The 20,719-nt window shown below is 43.6% G+C and overlaps 1 protein-coding gene across 1 annotated transcript in view; it reads left to right on the top strand.

Annotated features, from left to right (window-relative positions):
- Nucleotides 1-4,228: 4,228 nt before the first annotated feature.
- Nucleotides 4,229-20,719, top strand: part of LOC120989980 (malate synthase-like) — a 36,351-nt gene continuing 19,860 nt past the window's right edge. The window contains exons 1-9 of the mRNA XM_040418464.1: nucleotides 4,229-4,344; nucleotides 5,355-5,483; nucleotides 9,666-9,884; nucleotides 10,537-10,627; nucleotides 10,712-10,788; nucleotides 12,375-12,485; nucleotides 15,738-15,797; nucleotides 16,815-16,971; nucleotides 18,690-18,888. Coding sequence (XP_040274398.1) covers nucleotides 5,358-5,483; nucleotides 9,666-9,884; nucleotides 10,537-10,627; nucleotides 10,712-10,788; nucleotides 12,375-12,485; nucleotides 15,738-15,797; nucleotides 16,815-16,971; nucleotides 18,690-18,888 — 1,040 coding nt within the window. The 5' untranslated portion in view covers nucleotides 4,229-4,344; nucleotides 5,355-5,357. The remainder of the gene's footprint in view (nucleotides 4,345-5,354; nucleotides 5,484-9,665; nucleotides 9,885-10,536; nucleotides 10,628-10,711; nucleotides 10,789-12,374; nucleotides 12,486-15,737; nucleotides 15,798-16,814; nucleotides 16,972-18,689; nucleotides 18,889-20,719) is intronic.

The following is a 20,719-nucleotide window of genomic DNA, read 5'->3' as shown; positions in this document are numbered from 1 at the left end:
AGGTGGTATCTGTGACTTCAATATCCTCTATTTTGAGCAATAAGTCTGTGGTGTCTCTAATATGGGACGGCAGCGAGAGGACAAATGGTCTCAGAATTTTGTCGATATAGGTGCTGGCCCCATATGTTATGGAGTCTATGCCAGAGACAATTGGTCGTCCCTTTAATGGTGGATAGCCCTTGTGGATCTTGGGAAGCGCATAAAAAGTTGGGATTTGGGGATGGATAGATAACATGTGGCCCATTTCTTCCTTTGATATTAGTCTATCATCAAGTGCCTGAATCAGTATAGTTTCTAGCTCCATGTTAAATTTCACCGTTGGATTGGAGGGCAGGATGGCGTAACATGTGATTTCGTTTAATAGGCTTAAACACATACCCCGATATATATTATGGTCCAAGATAACCACATTCCCACCTTTATCAGATGGTTTCAATATAATGTTAGGGTCTTTCTCCAGTTTAATAAGGGCCTGCATCTCATCTCTACTCAAATTGCTGATTTTAGTTCTCTCAGATCTCTCTAGTTTCGTAAATTGGTCTGTCACCAGTTTACAGAAAAGATCTATAACTAGAGTATCCTGGGGAGGTGGTGTTTTTTTACTTTTTTGTTTTAACTCGGTGAAAGGACCTAGGCCACTGGTTTGTTCATTATCATTTAATAGGGAATTTAGGATCCGTACGCCCTCTAGATCAGATCTGGCGATACCTAGTTTTTGGCATTCTTCCTCATCATGAGTTTTGAAGAACTTACGCCATTTTAGCTTGCGGGAGCATTATCTCAGGCTCTGGAGAAAGACTTGGAGACGTTCGGGTGGAAGAGCTTATTCATCTACATTAGACTGTGTAATCGCTTGTTTCACCCAGTGAAACTTCTTCTGGTTCTGGTCATCGTTCGGAGGGTCAAGGGACTTAATGACCAAATACACCAGAACCAGACAGAACTTTAAAGAACTAACCTATGAGGGTTCGGGACGTATAACTTGTACTATTCTGAAACCCCATAGCACATTGTATTGTATATATTGATTTTGTTTGTTGGTCAATTGTGTATCCATAGACACTCTAGGTAAAAATGTGTGACAGCCTATACCCAGGATTTGACTGTACACATTTGCATCCTATAGTCGTTTCCCATTGACACGGGGGTCTACGACCTACCTGTGTCTTTGGAGGTAGAGAGATATGCCAGGTTGCATGAGTCTCTATGGGTACACACATATGATGGAATTTGGTGGTGTTGGGAGGGATGTGACATGTATATTGTGTGAATGGGGATAAGATTAGGACACGATAGGGACAGGCCTTTGCCATTTGCCACCTTGAAACCCGGAACGGTGAAGTTTATCCTGCGGACGGAGGAGTAGGTTACGGTGAAGGGCAGGTCAGAGGAAGCTGGTTGAGGGATGTCTAGGTACCTAAAGATCAGTGTGCACTACAGTTCTTCCTGAACTTCCACCAAGGACGGTGTTGAGGAGGGGGGGGGGCAAATATATCTCTACCCTTTTCCCCCAAGATATTGTCGTAATTCCGACAACAGGGGGATTGTTGAGGAAGGGTTGAGACGCATGCATATATATATATATATATATATATATACATGCAAACACGTGCATGCATGTATGATATATATGCATGCATTAATGGTCACTTTATAGGATGATGTGCGCAGATGTGCCCAGCATCTGCGCACATCTGCCCTTTGTGGCCCACAGGGGCTCATGTAGGCCCCTGTGGGAAATATGTGGTCCCTGGAAGCCTTGCTCCCTAATAATCCCCCTTATAATATATATCTATGCGCCCCTTATAGGTATGTAGTATAATATATATCTATGCGCCCCTTATAGGTATATGGTGTGTGGGCCCCTTATAATATAAATCTATGCGCCCCTTATAAGTATATAGTATGTAGGTCCCTTATAATACCTCAATATCAGTGTATACATGTGTATGGATGTGCCCCAAGCATCCATACACATGTATATTATACAATATCCCCCCCTATACCTGAAACCAGGTGCATCAGTGTGAATGGGCCCCAAGCATCCACACTGATGCAATCTGGTTAATTGCATCAGAATGACCGGACTAAGGTCCGGTCATCCTGAGAACTACAAAGGACACAGATTCAACAGAATCTGAGTCCTTTGTTGTAATTATCTCCAGCGCTGCTGGAGATAATTATGCATGATAGAAGGAAGGGAGAAGCCTCCCCTCCTTCTATTATGCGCATTCCGGCAGCGAAATTAACATCACCCTGGCCGGAATGCAGAGTGCTACAGGCGGGAGATCAAAGGCTTCTCCCGCCTGTTGGCATGTAGCGCGCCTGTTGGCATGTAGCGCGGCATGTAGCGCTCGTTCAGGAGACGCATGGGCCGGCGCAGTGACGTCATCTCACTGCGCCGGCCCACGTGTCTCCGATGGTGGCACGTGCCACCCTGTGGACAGTGCGGGCCGCCGGATATAAATATCCGGCGGCCCCAGCACTAGGGGGAGAGCCGACAGGACCCCCCCCCGATAGGAGAGCGCGATCGGCGCTCAGGATTCGCAGCGGCAGCCCCCCCCCACCCCCCCGGCAGAGAGAGGGACCCCTACGAGCCCACCCTGAAGGAGAGCGCGATCGGCGCTCAGGGAGACTGCTGCAGAGAATCACCCTGGACAACGAGCAGAAACATTAAGTATCGGCCCCTTTAATTAACCCCTATCCCACCAACGATATCCCATATATCCCTGACCCCCCTACCACTAACCCACCATAACTCTTATACCCCTGAGTCCACACCCCTATAACGATCCCCCCTGGTTAACCCCTGTTCCCCTGAAATAACCCCTGATCCCCCCCCCCCTGGTTAACCCCTGCAAACCCATACCCCTCACTACCAATCCCATCCCTTGCAAGGTATTATCCCTTGCATTGTTAACCCTTACATACCCTGTCACCCCCTCTCTGTACACTTGCAGGGTACTTACCCTTGCATTGCTGTGCACCCCTATTACTGTCTTAGTGTCTGTGGCCTGCATACACCCCTACAGTGCTACCTTCGTCGTACCCCATAGGGACAGTAAGTAGAACCAGGTGGGTGGGCTGCTAATATATATGTGTGAGTGTATTGTATAGTTAGTTTGTGGGTGGAATTTGGTAACCGTGTAGTGTAGTTTAGTACTGTGTTATAGTGCCGTATTGTTAGTGTATTGCGTGCTTAAAGAGGACCTTTCACCAGAATAAAACCTCTAAACTGACTATTCAGACGTGTAGAGCGGCGCCCAGGGATCCCCCTGCAGTTACTGTTATCCCTGGGCGCCGCTCCGTTCGCCCGGTATAGCCTCCGGTATCTTCATAGTTAGGCTCCACCCAGGGGAACCTGACAGCGTCTCTTTCTCCTATGCTGTAGCGCTGGCCAATCACAGCGCTCAGCTCACAGCCTGGCTATGAGCTGAGCGATGCGATTGGTCAGCGCTACAGCATAGGAGAAAGAGACGCTGTCAGGTTCCCCTGGGTGGAGCCTAACTATGAAGATACTGGAGGCTATACCGGGCGAACGGAGCGGCGCCCAGGGATAACAGTAACTGCAGGGGGATCCCTGGGCGCTGCTCTACACGTCTGTATAGTCAGTTTAGAGGTTTTATTCTGGTGAAAGGTCCTCTTTAAGTGTATTAGGTATTAATAAATACTGTTTTATTTATAACTATCTGTGTAATGTTTGTTTATTAGCGATAGTTAGTTTAGTAAGGCGCATGCAGCTAGCTTAGTGTAAAGTATAGTGAAAATATTGTATTGTTATATAAAGGTATAAATAGGCGGAGTCATCAATAGACGGCTCCTCCTATTTATGAATATTAATTATTGATATTTGCATAAATATTGGTGATTAATATTCCCCCTTTACAGTCACTCAAAATGAAAGGGTTCAAAATGTATAGATGCGGCTGAGTTGTAATAAAGCAAATAAGACAACTAGAATATTGATGGAGAGATAGTATTATATGTATAAACACAAAAGTGACCGGAATGCTTCTTTAATACTTTATCCTAGACAATCCTAATAAAAATATTATCAAAGTGCTTGGTGCAACTTGTTTAGTCGCGTGCACCACACGCCCCAACATCTGTGCACCTTGGAGGAAATGAAGCACGGTACACTAGCTCTTTAGATTGCTGTAGTTTTACTGACGGCGCTCATCTATGATCCCTGTGAGACTATTATTGTCCACATTTTGGTAATGCAGTAGAAAGTTTGAACTCGCAGATCAAAGTCTGAGGACATTACTGTTAAATATTGATGGAAGTCTTTAGGCTTCACACTGCTGGAATAACATCGGGCCCGCTACTTCCTCAGGAAACGTTGTAAGTATCTACCTAATAATCACTTTATAACCCGTCCAGAGTGTTTCCACTGATAGCAGCAAAAGCTACGCTTCAGACCTTTTATCTTTCGAGTTCTCAAGTTCTTCCTGTTATATACAGCAAGCCATATTTCTTAAAGTGGTTTTCCCACTACAAGAACTTATCCCCTAGCCACAGGCAAAGCTTATACTCCAGGATCTGATGAGGCGGTGCATGACACAGGGCTTTAGTGAACACCACATAATGGCACAACACAGTAGGAGGAATTTATCATCATCTGTGAGGCAGTTTTATGGATTTAAAAAGCTACAAATTGTGCAAAATGTTTACCTTTTTAGGCTGTTTATGCCAAAATGTTGGAGTGCTTTATCGGAAGATAAACTTGGTGAAAGAAGATCGAGCAAATTTCATTTTTCCAAATTCCTTGAGTCATGTACTTTTCAATAAATTGCTGGAAATCACTACACCTGTATTTTATAGACTGGGTAGGAAACACAGTCTTAGGCCTTATGCACACCAACGTGTACTGGCCGTTCCGTGCATTGGGGACCGCAATTTGCGGTGTCCAATGCACGGGCACCATCCATGCGGTTGCCGTAGACTGATCCAGACCCATTCAACTTGAATGCGGAGGCACAGAGAGAAACCCCACGGAAGCACTCCGTAGTGGCGCGTGTCTTCTCTTCATACAGCTGATCGTGGGGGTGCCGGCTGTCGGACCCCAGCCGATCTGATAGGTCATCAATATTAAAAGCCTGGAAAATCTCTTTAAGCTGAAGTTAGCCTTAGAGATGGCTATTTACCAACTGTGGGTGACCTTTTACAATATAGGATAGGTTGTCAGCATGTTTGAGGACAAAAATAATCCATAGGTGAAAGGTAATAACCATCTTCAATGCCATACCATTTATGTTTGTCACTGACATGCTACTAAGGTCGGTGTAACTACATATGTATAGTCGGAAGTGGTGTAAATGCTCTAAAATCGAATAATAAAAACTGTTTTCTAGCAAATGGATAATGTGGAACTCAGTGACCCTCCGTGTGGCCTGGAAGAAGAGTTTAATGCACTGCTCACTCCAGATGCCATCCATTTTCTGGCTCAGCTCACTTCTGCATTCAGTATTGATGTTGACAAGGTGAGTCATTTCATTACTAGCACATATGTATTCGTAGCTCAATATATAAGGTCTTTATGCAAACATTTGCACAGTATAATGTTCCTCCCACTGCACATTATAGCAATATTTGTCCTCCATGCTGAGATCATAGTAGGGAGTGCTACACGTCCTGTTTTTGATATTCAGTTATTGACTGACATGAAGCATCTTCTTCCTCTGCAAAAAGAGGACCTGCAGCAGCTGAGACGTGTATAATGAAGTGAAATCTCTCTTGCCCCTACCTTAGCAGCTGGGGTTTATATTATATAGTACTATTTCCCAGTATTTTTTTATACTTACAATGCCGAACGGTACTGGCCGATGTACCTCCTCAAACAGTGCCGCCCCCACACTGCCTTTTAGCTAAAACCCTAATAATAAAAATCCTCCGGGATTCCTATCCACAGCTGTCCTTATATGCTGTTTGAATCTAGTCCCCGAACAAGGACAGGAATAACGCCTGTCTGAATGGAGCCTTAAAGGGGTTCCTCGGGAATAGGTCATCAATATCAGATCTGTAGGGGTCCAACACCTGCACCCCCACGATTGGTTGTTTCAGCCTGCTGAGGCACCAGAAACTATACAGTGTACAGAGGTGGAAGCACAAGGCACCATACAGTGTGTAGTGGCTGTGCCAGGCTCCTGCAGCTCAACTCCCATTTGAGAGAATGGCAGCTGAGCTTCAGTATGCCAGCACCGAAAACTTCACAGTGTATGGAGCCTTCTGCTTCCTCTCCGTACACCATGGCACCATTTTCAGTTCATGTATCCCTTGTTCTCTTGGGAGATGAGCACTGCCAATGGTGCCTATAGATTCGTGTAGACATGTTTAGGAAATCATGTGTATGTCCAGCATTAGTAATGATTTCCAGGGCTATTGAATCCTCTATTTTTTCAGCACTCTTACTCCAACCGCCCCAATACTGACTCCGACTCCACCAATTTAACTCCACAGCCCTGCTAGTTATCACTGTTTTTAAATAAATAGGCGCCTTAGGTACATAACTTCCATAATTTCCTAGATTCCTATAAAAGTATATATGCAGTAATCTATGCATAAAATATGGTAAATTTCTTTATTTTGAAGCTAGAGTTCGTGCTCTCCTACAGATACCGACTCCACAGACCTGTTTCACGTGGATACTTTACATAGTCAGATCTTCTCCGCTCAGCAAGCACAGCGCCGTATATATTGTATAGTGGCTGTGCTTGGTACTGCAGTTCGGACCCATGCACTTGAATGGGGCTGAGCTGCGCCTTGGTCACGTGTCCAATGAATGTGATGTCACATGGCCTAGGCTAAACTCTGAGAAGTGTATCACTGCCTGAAGAGCGGTTTAAAATCACACAATAAATCTTTATTAACAAGTATTACATAAAAAGGGCGAATTATGTATTTCTCTTATTACAGAGGCAGGCATTTGTGGGATAGCGAGAGTAGGATACAGTAGATATTCACCCACTTCCCCATTACCCGTCTCCACACTGTAATTGGGTCAATGTATTCACTGTGGCCCATACCCGATAGTATTTGTTGATTTATTATGCAGTGTGGGGTACCAGATAACTACCCGCAACAAACAAAGCGGGTGTGAGCAGGTGTATGGTATCTTAGTACTCCAACACCTGTCGCTCTGACCGCACGATGTAGTTTGGACACAGACTGTATAAAGCGGGATATTCTCTATGCTGGTCCAGTACAAACAGTTTATTGCCGCACCACAGATAGTGTCTTTTAGGCCCGATTCACAATGGGCTCTTGGATTTACTGCCCCCCTGATAGCGGTCTTCTAAATATCGCGTTCTGGGGGTGTTACTAAGCGTGGTGGGAAAGCATACTTAGTTAGGAGTGAGTACCTTTGCTGCACCCTACTTTCGTCCTCTGCAAGCCGATTCATATTGGGCTCCTTTGGCTTTAGTGCCCCTTGATAGCGGCCTGACAAACACCGCTTTTGGGGGGGACACTATCTGTGGTGCGGCAATAAACTGTTTGTACTGGACCAGCATAGAGAATATCCCGCTTTATACAGTCTGTGTCCAAACTACATCTTGCGGTCAGAGCGACAGGTGTTGGAGTACTAAGATACCATACACCTGCTCACACCCGCTTTGTTTGTTGCGGGTAGTTATCTGGTACCCCACACTGCATAATAAATCAACAAATACTATCTGGTATGGGCCACAGTGAATACATTGACCCAAATACAGTGTGGAGACGGGTAATGGGGATGTGGGTGAATATCTACTATCCTACTCTCACTATCCCACAAATGCCTGCCTCTGTAATAAGAGAAATACATAATTCGCCCTTTTTATGTAATACTTGTTAATAAAGATTTATTGTTTTATTTTAAACAATATATTAATTAGTGCGGTAAATACTTGTATAATACGTCCGTGAGCCCTTCTAAACTGTGAGAAGGAAGCGACTCTACAGGGAGTGCAGAATTATTAGGCAAGTTGTATTTTTGAGGATTAATTTTATTATTGAACATCAACCATGTTCTCAATGAACCCAAAAAACTCATTAATATCAAAGCTGAATATTTTTGGAAGTAGTTTTTAGTTTGTTTTTAGTTTTAGCTATTTTAGGGGGATATCTGTGTGTGCAGGTGACTATTACTGTGCATAATTATTAGGCAACTTAACAAAAAACAAATATATACCCATTTCAATTATTTATTTTTACCAGTGAAACCAATATAACATCTCAACATTCACAAATATACATTTCTGACATTCAAAAACAAAACAAAAACAAATCAGTGACCAATATAGCCACCTTTCTTTGCAAGGACAATCAAAAGCCTGCCATCCATGGATTCTGTCAGTGTTTTGATCTGTTCACCATCAACATTGCGTGCAGCAGCAACCACAGCCTCCCAGACACTGTTCAGAGAGGTGTACTGTTTTCCCTCCTTGTAAATCTCACATTTGATGATGGACCACAGGTTCTCAATGGGGTTCAGATCAGGTGAACAAGGAGGCCATGTCATTAGATTTTCTTCTTTTATACCCTTTCTTGCCAGCCACGCTGTGGAGTACTTGGACGCGTGTGATGGAGCATTGTCCTGCATGAAAATCATGTTTTTCTTGAAGGATGCAGACTTCTTCCTGTACCATTGCTTGAAGAAGGTGTCTTCCAGAAACTGGCAGTAGGACTGGGAGTTGAGCTTGACTCCATCCTCAACCCGAAAAGGCCCCACAAGCTCATCTTTGATGATACCAGCCCAAACCAGTACTCCACCTCCACCTTGCTGGCGTCTGAGTCGGACTGGAGCTCTCTGCCCTTTACCAATCCAGCCACGGGCCCATCCATCTGGCCCATCAAGACTCACTCTCATTTCATCAGTCCATAAAACCTTAGAAAAATCAGTCTTGAGATATTTCTTGGCCCAGTCTTGACGTTTCAGTTTGTGTGTCTTGTTCAGTGGTGGTCGTCTTTCAGCCTTTCTTACCTTGGCCATGTCTCTGAGTATTGCACACCTTGTGCTTTTGGGCACTCCAGTGATGTTGCAGCTCTAAAATATGGCCAAACTGGTGGCAAGTGGCATCTTGGCAGCTGCACGCTTGACTTTTCTCAGTTCATGGGCAGTTATTTTGCGCCTTGGTTTTTCCACACGCTTCTTGCGACCCTGTTGACTATTTTGAATGAAACGCTTGATTGTTCGATGATCACGCTTCAGAAGCTTTGCAATTTTAAGAGTGCTGCATCCCTCTGCAAGATATCTCACTATTTTTGACTTTTCTGAGCCTGTCAAGTCCTTCTTTTGACCCATTTTGCCAAAGGAAAGGAAGTTGCCTAATAATTATGCACACCTGATATAGGGTGTTGATGTCATTAGACCACACCCCTTCTCATTACAGAGATGCACATCACCTAATATGCTTAATTGGTAGTAGGCTTTCGAGCCTATACAGCTTGGAGTAAGACAACATGCATAAAGAGGATGATGTGGTCAAAATACTCATTTGCCTAATAATTCTGCACGCAGTGTACTAAGGGGGGCCGGTGCCTTCTCAAACAGCTGATCGTCGGGAGTCCTGGGTGTCTAGAGGATAGGTCAGCAGTATAAAAGTCCGGGAAAACCCCTTTAAAGTCATGTCTCTAGTCAGAAAGCAAAGAAATTGTAAATTGTAAACTTTGTGATATGTTTACAGATCTTGTGGCATCGAACAGCACGAAAAGTTGAGCTTGACTTAACTAATAACCGTCCTGATTTTTCGCTGGACACTGCACATATTAGAAATGACACAAGCTGGAGAGTAGCAGCTGTTCCCCGCAGACTCCAGAACAGACACGTGGATATTGGAGATACAGCACCATACCAAACAGAACGATTCCATAGAGCACTGATGTCCTCTGCTCAGGGAATACAGGTATAAAATATACATCTTATCCACATGGCATAGGGGGGCTTCTGGTCATTTTTTTTAGCTAAATTTTAAATAAAATAAAAAGTCAGAAAATCAACTAAAAATAAATCTGCAAAATCTTACAGATTGATAAAAAAAATTCATACCAAACACATGAAACTGTCTGTAAGAATGCAATTACAATGCAGATTCATAAGTTTCTTGATTGAGTCCATGAACTGGCTCACTGGCCATCAGTTAGCGTCTATAGTAGGTTGCAGATAACACACAAGTCTACGTCTTTAGCTGGGTTCACATTTGTATCTCCAGTTCCGTTTTTTTGTGTCATAAGAACAGAAAAAAATTCAATGATGGCAGTATTGGATCAACCGCATCCACTATATGGGTTTCCACTGGGTTTCTGTCATAGTGTCCTTTATTTTACTGGAAAATAAAATCGCCCAGCATCCTGGACAATGCTTTTTTTTTCTGGGAAATTTGTCATAAATTGAGACTGAAGCTCCTAATGAAACCTACGACACAGATGTGAACCTTGCCTATATATGTCACATGTACAGTACATACATCATACAACTGATCATACAAGGTGATTTCTATGTCTGTTCCCTGCGGCTATAAAGCTTGTTCCACTTATAAGTCACTTTGGACCACTTAGGTGGATTTTGATGATGGTAACTGTCCGACATTCTACAATCAAATCAAAGGGATTTTTAATGTCTACCAAGTCGTTCATGGCAAGATACCAGGTAATAAAAAAAAAGTGACGTGTCCACCAAGCTGCTGCAGGATGGATATATACAATTACACCATGTTTTACTTTTCACCTGCAGGTTTACCTCCAGTCTCTGAAGCCCCTGTGTTAATGCTGAGACCAAGAGCTTGGAATATGGTAGAGCACAATATGCTGGTAATGTATCACAGTCTGTGTCTTCACCTCAGGTGTACATGCAACCAAACACTATGGGCCAGATTTATCATCAGCTCAAGTCAAAATAATGGAGTGAAAAAGTCGCACATTTTTGCGCAATCGCTAAAACTGCGCAAAAATTTGCGACTTTTATTGGCTCTGCGCTGTGCTCGCCAGTTTTTTGAAAGTGGGCGTGTTTTCTTATGTAAATAAATCTCTAGACAGAGTTACTATTGCGACAATTTAAAAAGTTGCAACAAATTGCGCAATTTCACTCCAGTGAGGACCATGCTTATCTTATGCGACTTTTTAATAGAACATGCAACTTTTTCGTAAAGACGTGCGAATTTTGTAAAGCCGCTTACTGAAGGATAAAGTGCTACCGTCAAACCACATTTATCACAGTATTAAAGGACCATTAATAAATCTGATTTTGCCAAAAGTGACTTTGGACATATGTAAAAGTGGAGTAAGATGTAAATCTGGCCCTATATATTTATATACACCGATTTTAGTAGCTTCCAAATACATGCATTGAGTGTGATTTTATCGGAAATTTGAGAATGATCACTGCAACACCCCTCCCCCCATCACCACCACCTTGCAGCAGTTATTGCAGAGGGAACTTGGAGCAGGCCGAACATTACCTTGCAGTGGCCATGGTATGGAAAATGTACGGTAACAGTACATGGCAGCCATTCTACTGCTTTTTCAAAAAAGAAAGTAAAACAGATGACCAGCACCACTGAGCCACACACCGCAGCCGTAGTTAGGACACCCAGGAGAAACCCAGTCAGAGTTATAGGTGGTGGACAGCATAAATAAAGTCCAGAATCAAGAACACAAAAAGTCCAAAAGATGCGGCGCTCACCATAAAAACACTTGTCTTTACTCCTTCATTAAAAACAGCAGGTAGAAGACGCGGTGCAGGCATAAGGCAACAGCTGTTTCGCGCGACTTTGCACTTTCTCAAGCACGAATCCGTGTGAGACGGCTGTTGCCTTGAGTCTGCACTGTCCCTGTACCAGCTGGTTTTAATGACAAATAAAGACCAGTGTTTTTAGTGTGTGCCGCATTTTTAGAAATTTTGTGTTCTTGATTCTGCTGCTTTTTATTAGGGCCCTTTTGACTTTGGTTATTAGTTGTGTACTTTCAAGCACTTTAAATTTCAAACTTTAAAAAATATATGTTTTTTAAATACACTTTGCAGGATTGAAATTGCAACACCAAGAGGGAAAGGATGTGGAATTATGGACATCACAGGATCGACAGACATGTTAATGATATGCAGATCATCCCACAAGACTTGATCCGATTTTCAAGGTTTCTTGTGGCTAAAAAACTTTGCTTTCAGTCTGGCTTTTATGCCCCTCCCAAATGCCACAGTTTGGAGCTAGGTGTTTGAAAACTTAATTATCTGAAGATCCTAGCGACACCTGCAACTTCCTCGATTTTCGTAACCTTGAGGCTTGTCCTCCTTGGTGCTGCAATTTCAATGGTGAGGAGTGTATTAAAGATGTGGACATAGCTTTTCTTTAGATGCAGAATATAGAGTGATCCAATGATACCTGTTGATTTCTTCACAGGTAAATGGCAGGGAGATCCCAGGCCCTCTCTTTGATTATGGTCTACTTATGTACCACACCGGGAGAAGACTTTATAAAAGTGAATCCGGGCCCTTTTTCTATTTATCAAAGGTAGGTGACATTGTCACTTTTCTCATTGGGTGGTTTCACACAAAGCATTTGTAGGAAAAACGCAGTTGTATTTGCAGCATTTTTAATGGCATCGCAAGTCTTGCTGAAATTGGCAGGTTCAGACCAGTGTTAATCCAATGTGTGTGGACACCTATACTGCAGCCAGATCTAAAATAGTCAACACAATTGTGAGAATTACATGAGGAGGGGGGAGATTACGTGTGTGGACACCTACACTGCGGCCAGATTAGATGTATTACATGGGGAGGGGGGAGATTACGTGTGTGGACATCTATACTGCGGCCAGATTAGATGTATTACATGAGGAGGGAGGAGATTCTGGGTGTGGGCACCTATACTGCGGCCAGATTACATGTATTACATGATGAGGGGGAGATTACGTGTGTGGACACCTATACTGTTGCCAGATTAGATGTATTACATGAGGAGGGGGGAGATTACGTGTGTGGACACCAATACTGCGGCCAGATTAGATGTATTACATGAGGAGGGGGGAGATTACGTGTGTGAACACCTATACTGCGGCCATATTAGATGTATTACATGAGGAGGGAGGAGATTCTGTGTGTGGACACCTATACTGCGGCCAGATTAGATGTATTACATGAGGAGGGGGGAGATTCTGTGTGTGGACACCTATACTGCGGCCAGATTAGATGTATTACATGAGGAGGGAGGAGATTACGTGTGTGAACACCTATACTGCGGCCATATTAGATGTATTACATGAGGAGGGAGGAGATTACGTGTGTGGACACCTATACTGCGGCCAGATTAGATGTATTACATGAGAAGGGGGAGATTCTGTGTGTGGACACCTATACTGCGGCCAGATTAGATGTATTACATGAGGAGGGGGGAGATTACGTGTGTGGACACCTATATTGCGGCCAGATTAGATGTATTACATGATGAGGGGGAGATTACGTGTGTGGATAGCTATACTGCGGCCAGGTTAGATGTATTACATGAGGAGGGGGGAGATTACGTGTGTGGACACCTATATTGCGGCCAGATTAGATGTATTACATGAGGAGGGTGGAGATTACGTGTGTGGACACCTATACTGCGGCCAGATTAGATGTATTACATGAGGAGGGGGGAGATTACGTGTGTGGACACCTATACTGCAGACAGATTAGATGTATTAAATGAGGAGGGGGAGATTACGTGTGTGGACACCTATACTGCGGCCAGATTAGATGTATTACATGAGGAGGGGGGAGATTACGTGTGTGAACACCTATACTGCGGCCATATTAGATGTATTACATGAGGAGGGAGGAGATTCTGTGTGTGGACACCTATACTGCGGCCAGATTAGATGTATTACATGAGGAGGGGGGAGATTCTGTGTGTGGACACCTATACTGCGGCCAGATTAGATGTATTACATGAGGAGGGAGGAGATTACGTGTGTGAACACCTATACTGCGGCCATATTAGATGTATTACATGAGGAGGGAGGAGATTACGTGTGTGGACACCTATACTGCGGCCAGATTAGATGTATTACATGAGAAGGGGGAGATTCTGTGTGTGGACACCTATACTGCGGCCAGATTAGATGTATTACATGAGGAGGGGGGAGATTACGTGTGTGGACACCTATATTGCGGCCAGATTAGATGTATTACATGATGAGGGGGAGATTACGTGTGTGGATAGCTATACTGCGGCCAGGTTAGATGTATTACATGAGGAGGGGGGAGATTACGTGTGTGGACACCTATATTGCGGCCAGATTAGATGTATTACATGAGGAGGGTGGAGATTACGTGTGTGGACACCTATACTGCGGCCAGATTAGATGTATTACATGAGGAGGGGGGAGATTACGTGTGTGGACACCTATACTGCAGACAGATTAGATGTATTAAATGAGGAGGGGGAGATTACGTGTGTGGACACCTATACTGCGGCCAGATTAGATGTATTACATGAGGAGGGGGGAGATTACATGTGTGGACACCTATATTGCAGCCAGATTAGATGTATTACATGATGAGGGGGAGATTACGTGTGTGGATAGCTATACTGCGGCCAGGTTAGATGTATTACATGAGGAGGGGGGAGATTACGTGTGTGGACACCTATATTGCGGCCAGATTAGATGTATTACATGATGAGGGGGAGATTACGTGTGTGGACACCTATACTGCGGCCAGGTTAGATGTATTACATGAGGAGGGGGGAGATTACGTGTGTGGATACCTATACTGCAGCCAGATTAGATGTATTACATGAGGAGGGGGGAGATTACGTGTGTGGATACCTATACTGCGGCCAGATTAGATGTATTACATGAGGAGGGGGAGATTACGTGTGTGGACACCTATACTGCAGACAGATTAGATGTATTAAATGAGGAGGGGGAGATTACGTGTGTGGACACCTATACTGCGGCCAGATTAGATGTATTACATGAGGAGGGGGGAGATTACGTGTGTGGACACCTATATTGCGGCCAGATTAGATGTATTACATGATGAGGGGGAGATTACGTGTGTGGATAGCTATACTGCGGCCAGATTAGATGTATTACATGAGGAGGGGGGAGATTACGTGTGTGGATACCTATACTGCGGCCAGATTAGATGTATTACATGAGGAGGGGGAGATTACGTGTGTGGACACCTATACTGCGGCCAGATTAGATGTATTACATGAGGAGGGGGGAGATTACGTGTGTGGATACCTATACTGCGGCCATATTAGATGTATTACATGATGAGGGGGAGATTACGTGTGTGGACACCTATACTGCGGCCAGATTACATGTATTACATGAGGAGGGAGGAGATTATGTGTGTGGACACCTATATTGCGGCCAGATTAGATGTATTACATGAGGAGGGGGGATTACGTGTGTGAACACCTATACTGCAGACAGATTAGATGTATTACATGATGCGCGGGAGATTACGTGTGTGGATACCTATACTGCGGCCAGATTAGATGTATTACATGATGAGGGGGAGATTACGTGTGTGGACACCTATACTGCGGCCAGATTAGATGTATTACATGAGGAGGGGGAAGAATAGGTTCTCTGCTGAGGCCTGAAATCTTTCTCATGATGTTGCAATAATGAAAGTAAGAGCCAAACCGTTGACCTCTGGATTATCATCTACAGGGCAAAGGAATGATTGTAAAATGTGGTGATTACCAATTTTATTTAACAAAGTATTGCATTTCTGTGACATAGTAAAATGACATATTTTCTTCCAGGTAGAAAGCTTTCTGGAGGCCAAACTCTGGAATCAGATATTTGTCTGGACAGAAGAAAAGGTGATGTGGTGAACTTGTGAATCATGTTATGGGCACATTCTCATGTTATGGGCCGCAGTGCTCACAGGAGTGCCAGTGCTTTATCAAACAGCTGATCGGCAGGGGTCCTGGGTGTCAGACCCCACGATCAGATACTGATGACCTATGCTGAGGAGTGAGGATAAGTCATCAGTATAAAAATCTTGGAAAACCCCTTTAAGGGAGTGGTTACCTCTGTTCACACTATATGGATAGATAAAAGCACAAGCTATGTCACTTAGCTTCCAGTCTCTACAGCAAGGTTAGATGTGATCTGAGCAATCCACAGGAGAATATATTATACTCACATGCCGTGAAATACAAAAAAAACTCTTATCACAGATATAAAACCATCCATGCCACATTGTACCCACCCAACAAAGGTTTCAGCAAGTGGACAATATGCCCATACACATGCAATATATATACCCACGTAAATTAACATATGGCTATGCAGAGCCATAGATATTATTAAAAGCAGCTGTAGCTATATTCAAAAAACATACACAATTGAAGGGACAAATGCTTATGTATTGAGGGGAACACTGAATATTTTGTGGGTGAGTAATTGATAGTAGATGATGGGGCGGATCAAAAATTTTTTTTTACCAATAGGCCATTTTCTCATTTACTGGTTAGATAAGAAGAGATATTGCTTATACTGTCAAATTGATTGGTATTGGATCTTTGTAGAGGACACCATGTCACCACTCCTATGACATGTCTTTTCTACTAAATATTTGTATTCTGAAGGTATTAACAGAATTTTCTGTGCCAATTTTATACTTTTAGAGTGTGTAGGGACACCCAGTTGTCAATGTATTCTTATATTTGTAGGAGGAATAACAAAGAAACGACACAATGCAGTGTTTTAAAAAAGATCATCCATATTTTTCTTTTTTTTAAGAAGAATATGAGTATTACAGTCAGGTCCTGTTTAAATGTATTAGTCAAACAGTAAACTGGCTAACACAGATGTGTTTCTTCTTAACCACATAGTTAGGTTTACCAGTCGGAAGCATTAAAGCCACTGTGCTGATTGAGAACGTACTGGCATCATTTGAGATGGAAGAAATCCTCTATGAGCTGAAGGACCACTCTGCTGGTTTGAACTGTGGCATTTGGGATTACTCCGCCTCCTTCGTCAATAAGTTTGGTAAGTTTGGAATTAAAAAAGTTAGAACCTACGAAAGATAAAACCCAAAATATAAATTCTTTCTCTTTTTTTCCATTCTGTGTTCTTTTAGCATCAGAAAGGAGGAAAGAGTACTAGAAAATGCTCTGTTACACCCCAACTAAAGTAATATTCCACCATTGCATTGCAGAGAGCTAAAACAGTGCCTTAGTGGGGTCTAGCACAGACCAACTCTATTGATGGTGCTAACTTAACCCCTTAAAGAGGACCTGTCACCACTCCTGACATGTCTGGTTTAATAGCTTCATGCATTCCCCATGTAATAACAATTCTGGGCATCTATTCTTATCCCTGTATGTTGTACCATTCCTTTATCATTTCTACTAGAAGTTATGAATGAATTGCTAGCAGTCTGCAGTAAGGGTACAGAGGGGTGGTAACAAGGGATGAGTGAATCAATTTCATATGATTCATCCGAAGTCGATTTGCATAAAACTTCGTTAGAATACTGTACGGAGCGAGCTCTCCGTACAGTATTAGAATGTATTGGCTCCGATGAGCCGAAGTTATTACTTCGCGAAGTCTCGCGAGACTTCGGGTAATAACTTAAAAAATGAATTTCTACTGTTAAAAACCTTTTACCGAACTCGGGTTCGGTTCCAAGGTACAGGTCCAAGAACAGTTAAGTACTTTTCCCACAGCCAAAGCTGAAGTCGGGCAAAACAATTAGGTGGCTAAAGGGGTTTTCTGGATGGCCTATCCTCACGATCGGTGGGAGTCGACTCCCAGGACTCCGCTGATCAGCTTTCCTTCAGTAGCTCTGGTGCTAGAAGTCAGCTTCTGAATTACACAGCTCAGTGTATTGTGTAGTGGAGGGAGCTGGTTACTGCAGCGCTGCTCCCATTAAGTAAATGCAGCCACTAGACAATGGACTGAGCTGTGCAATTTCGGCACTAGACCTATTCCTGAACAGCTGAACGCCAGGGTGTCAGACCGCTGACTATCAGATATTGATAGACTATTCTGAGGATAGGCATCAATATAAAGTAAAAATATATAATAAAAAAAATATATATTATATATATATATATATATATATATATACACACTCAGGAAATCGGACAGCACTCCAAGACTTTGAAAAAACGTGATGTCTTTATTCACCCATGTGGAACAATTGCAACGTTTCAGCTCACAACTGAGCCTTTCTCAAGCCTTGCTTGAGAAAGGCTCAGTTGTGAGCTGAAACGTTACAATTGTTCCACATGGGTGAATAAAGACATCACGTTTTTTCAAAGTCTTGGAGTGCTGTCCGATTTCCTGCGTATATTAAGGGTGAAAAGCTAAGTCCCTTGGACTTTGCGCTGCCGGATTCCTTCTTTTTCTCTCTCTCTCTCTCTCTCTCTCTATATATATATATATATAAATATATATATATATATATGTACTGGAATATCCCTTTAACTCAATCATCTTCTGGCAATTAGTTAGAAGTCATTAACACAAAGCTTCGGCCACACGGCCAGGTTTCTGCTTACAGTTTTGGAAGCCAAAATCAGGAGTGAATTCAAAAAAGAGAAGTTGTATCTGTTCTTCATATTTTCTCCCCTTTTATGATCCACTCCTGATTTTGGTTTCTAAAACTGCATGCAGAAACCTGACCTTGTGGCCGTACCCTTACTTTTCCTGGGACCTGTACTTCATTTTATATTGTTTGTTTTCATTATACTTAATTTTAGGACATCGGCCAGAATTTTTGTTGCCAGATCGCAGTAAGTATGTGAACATGGAGAAGCATTTTCTCAAAAGTTACATGGATTTGTTGGTGCAAACATGCCATCGAAGAGAGGCCTTAGCTACCGGGGGAATGGCTGCCCATCTTCTGCCCAAAGACAAAGAGAGTGCAGAGTATCAGATTGTTACTGCAGCTGTTACACGGTAAGCTAGGGAGAATATGTATGAAATCTAACCATGTTGTAATTAGTCAGATACAAGCCTACTGTAATTATGTTCTAATTACTGATTTAAAGGGGTTTTCCCATCTCAGACAATGGGGGCATATCGCTAGGATATGCCCCCATTGTCTGATAGGTGCGGGTTCCACCGTTGGGACCCGCACCTACAATGAGAACGGAGCCGGAAAATGAATGTAGGGCGCACTGCGCATGCGCAGCCGCCCTCCATTCATTTCTATGGGGCTGCTGAAAATAGCCGAGCGACGTCTGCCCCATAGAAATAAATGGGAGCATGGGCCGCGCATCCCATTCACTTCTATGGGAGCTGCGCTTGGTGGTGGACGGACCCCGGGAAATCCAGGGTCCTCCAGCCACAGTGCTCCCCGCTTCGTTCTCGTTGTAGGTGCGGGTCCCAGCGGTGGGACCCGCACGTATCAGACAATGAGGGCATATCCTAGCGATATGCTCCCATTGTTTGAGATGGGAATACCCCTTTAAGACAAAGTCTATTATGGGTTTAATTCCTATCAATATATTTCATTGTATATTTGCCAAATCACCTATGCACTTGACCAGTTAAAGGGACACTAAACCCTGAAAAACAAGGGATAAAAACATAACCTGCTAAAGAAAGTTTGTCTCTAGCGCTTTCTGCATGGGCTACAGAAAGTAGTTTTAACATATATCCTGTTGTCAGATAAGTGCCTTCTTCCTTCTAGCCCCTCCATCTTAGTCTGGAGACTGACTCTGTGCACTAGCATGAGCTCACAGTCAAAAACAACATTTAGAAAAGGTGGGGGGCTTAACACCAATAAACTTGAATGGACACTCAGAGCACTGTGAAAGAGCTAGAAACTGCAGAATTTCAGCAGCTTCTTACAAAACCTCCCCTGTATGTGTGCAGGGATACTAGACAGTACCAGGGCACTGACACTACAGAAAGTGCTAACCAGCTTGGCCAGGTCCCTGAATTTCAGGTTTGCCTATATAGGCAGGAAGGATTTCTCACTGTCTACCTAGGCAAAGCTGACATTCATTAGTGTGGAAAAGTGGCATTACAAGTCTTGTGGAGCTCTACACACTATCATTATTATTATTATTATTATTATTATTAATAATAATTTATTATTATTATAATAATGTTAACATTTCATTGTGCAAGTAACCCAGCTTTCCTGGACCCTGAAAGGCAAATCTGCCTAGCTATGGCACTATTTAGGAGTGGGGAGGGGGATTTATCATGGTAGATTTAATATTCTGCAGTCTTTATTACAGCTCCACATGGTGGTAACCAGCTTTCTCAAGACCCTGGAAGGCAAATCTGCCTAGTTATGGCACTATTTAGGCGTGGGAGCATTTGCCTTGGTAGATTTAGGAGGATTTGCCTTGGTAGATTTAGTATTCTTACATTCTCACACTAAGTGAGCCCTTCCTGTCAGTCCGGCCGGGTACAGGAAACAAAAGCTTCTGTACCGCGGACCGAACAGAGCTCGGCCATGCTACACTAGAGGCGCTTCCCTCCTGTCAGTCCCTCTCTTCGGGTGGTGCACAATCATAGACGCGCCAGCCCGGGCAGTGCGGCAGTCGCCCAGTGCGGGGGAGGGCCCGTCGCCGTACTTAAAAAAAAAAAACTTGCGGCAGGACCGGCCCGGCCGCCACTTAACCAACGCTTTTTTTTTAAACCGCATGGGGTCGGCACCCCCTGCTAAATTGCGCCCTAGGCGACTGCCTAGGTCGCCTTACAGGTGGCGCCGGCCCTGGCTTAGGGTTAGTCTTGTTCGGACCTGAACCTTCAGCCAAGTCTGAGGTCAAGA

Source organism: Bufo bufo, chromosome 2 (assembly GCF_905171765.1).
Source record: "Bufo bufo chromosome 2, aBufBuf1.1, whole genome shotgun sequence".
Lineage (NCBI taxonomy): Eukaryota > Metazoa > Chordata > Amphibia > Anura > Bufonidae > Bufo > Bufo bufo.
Note: the sequence above shows the minus strand (reverse complement) of the source record. Positions and strands in the feature narration are given on the sequence as shown.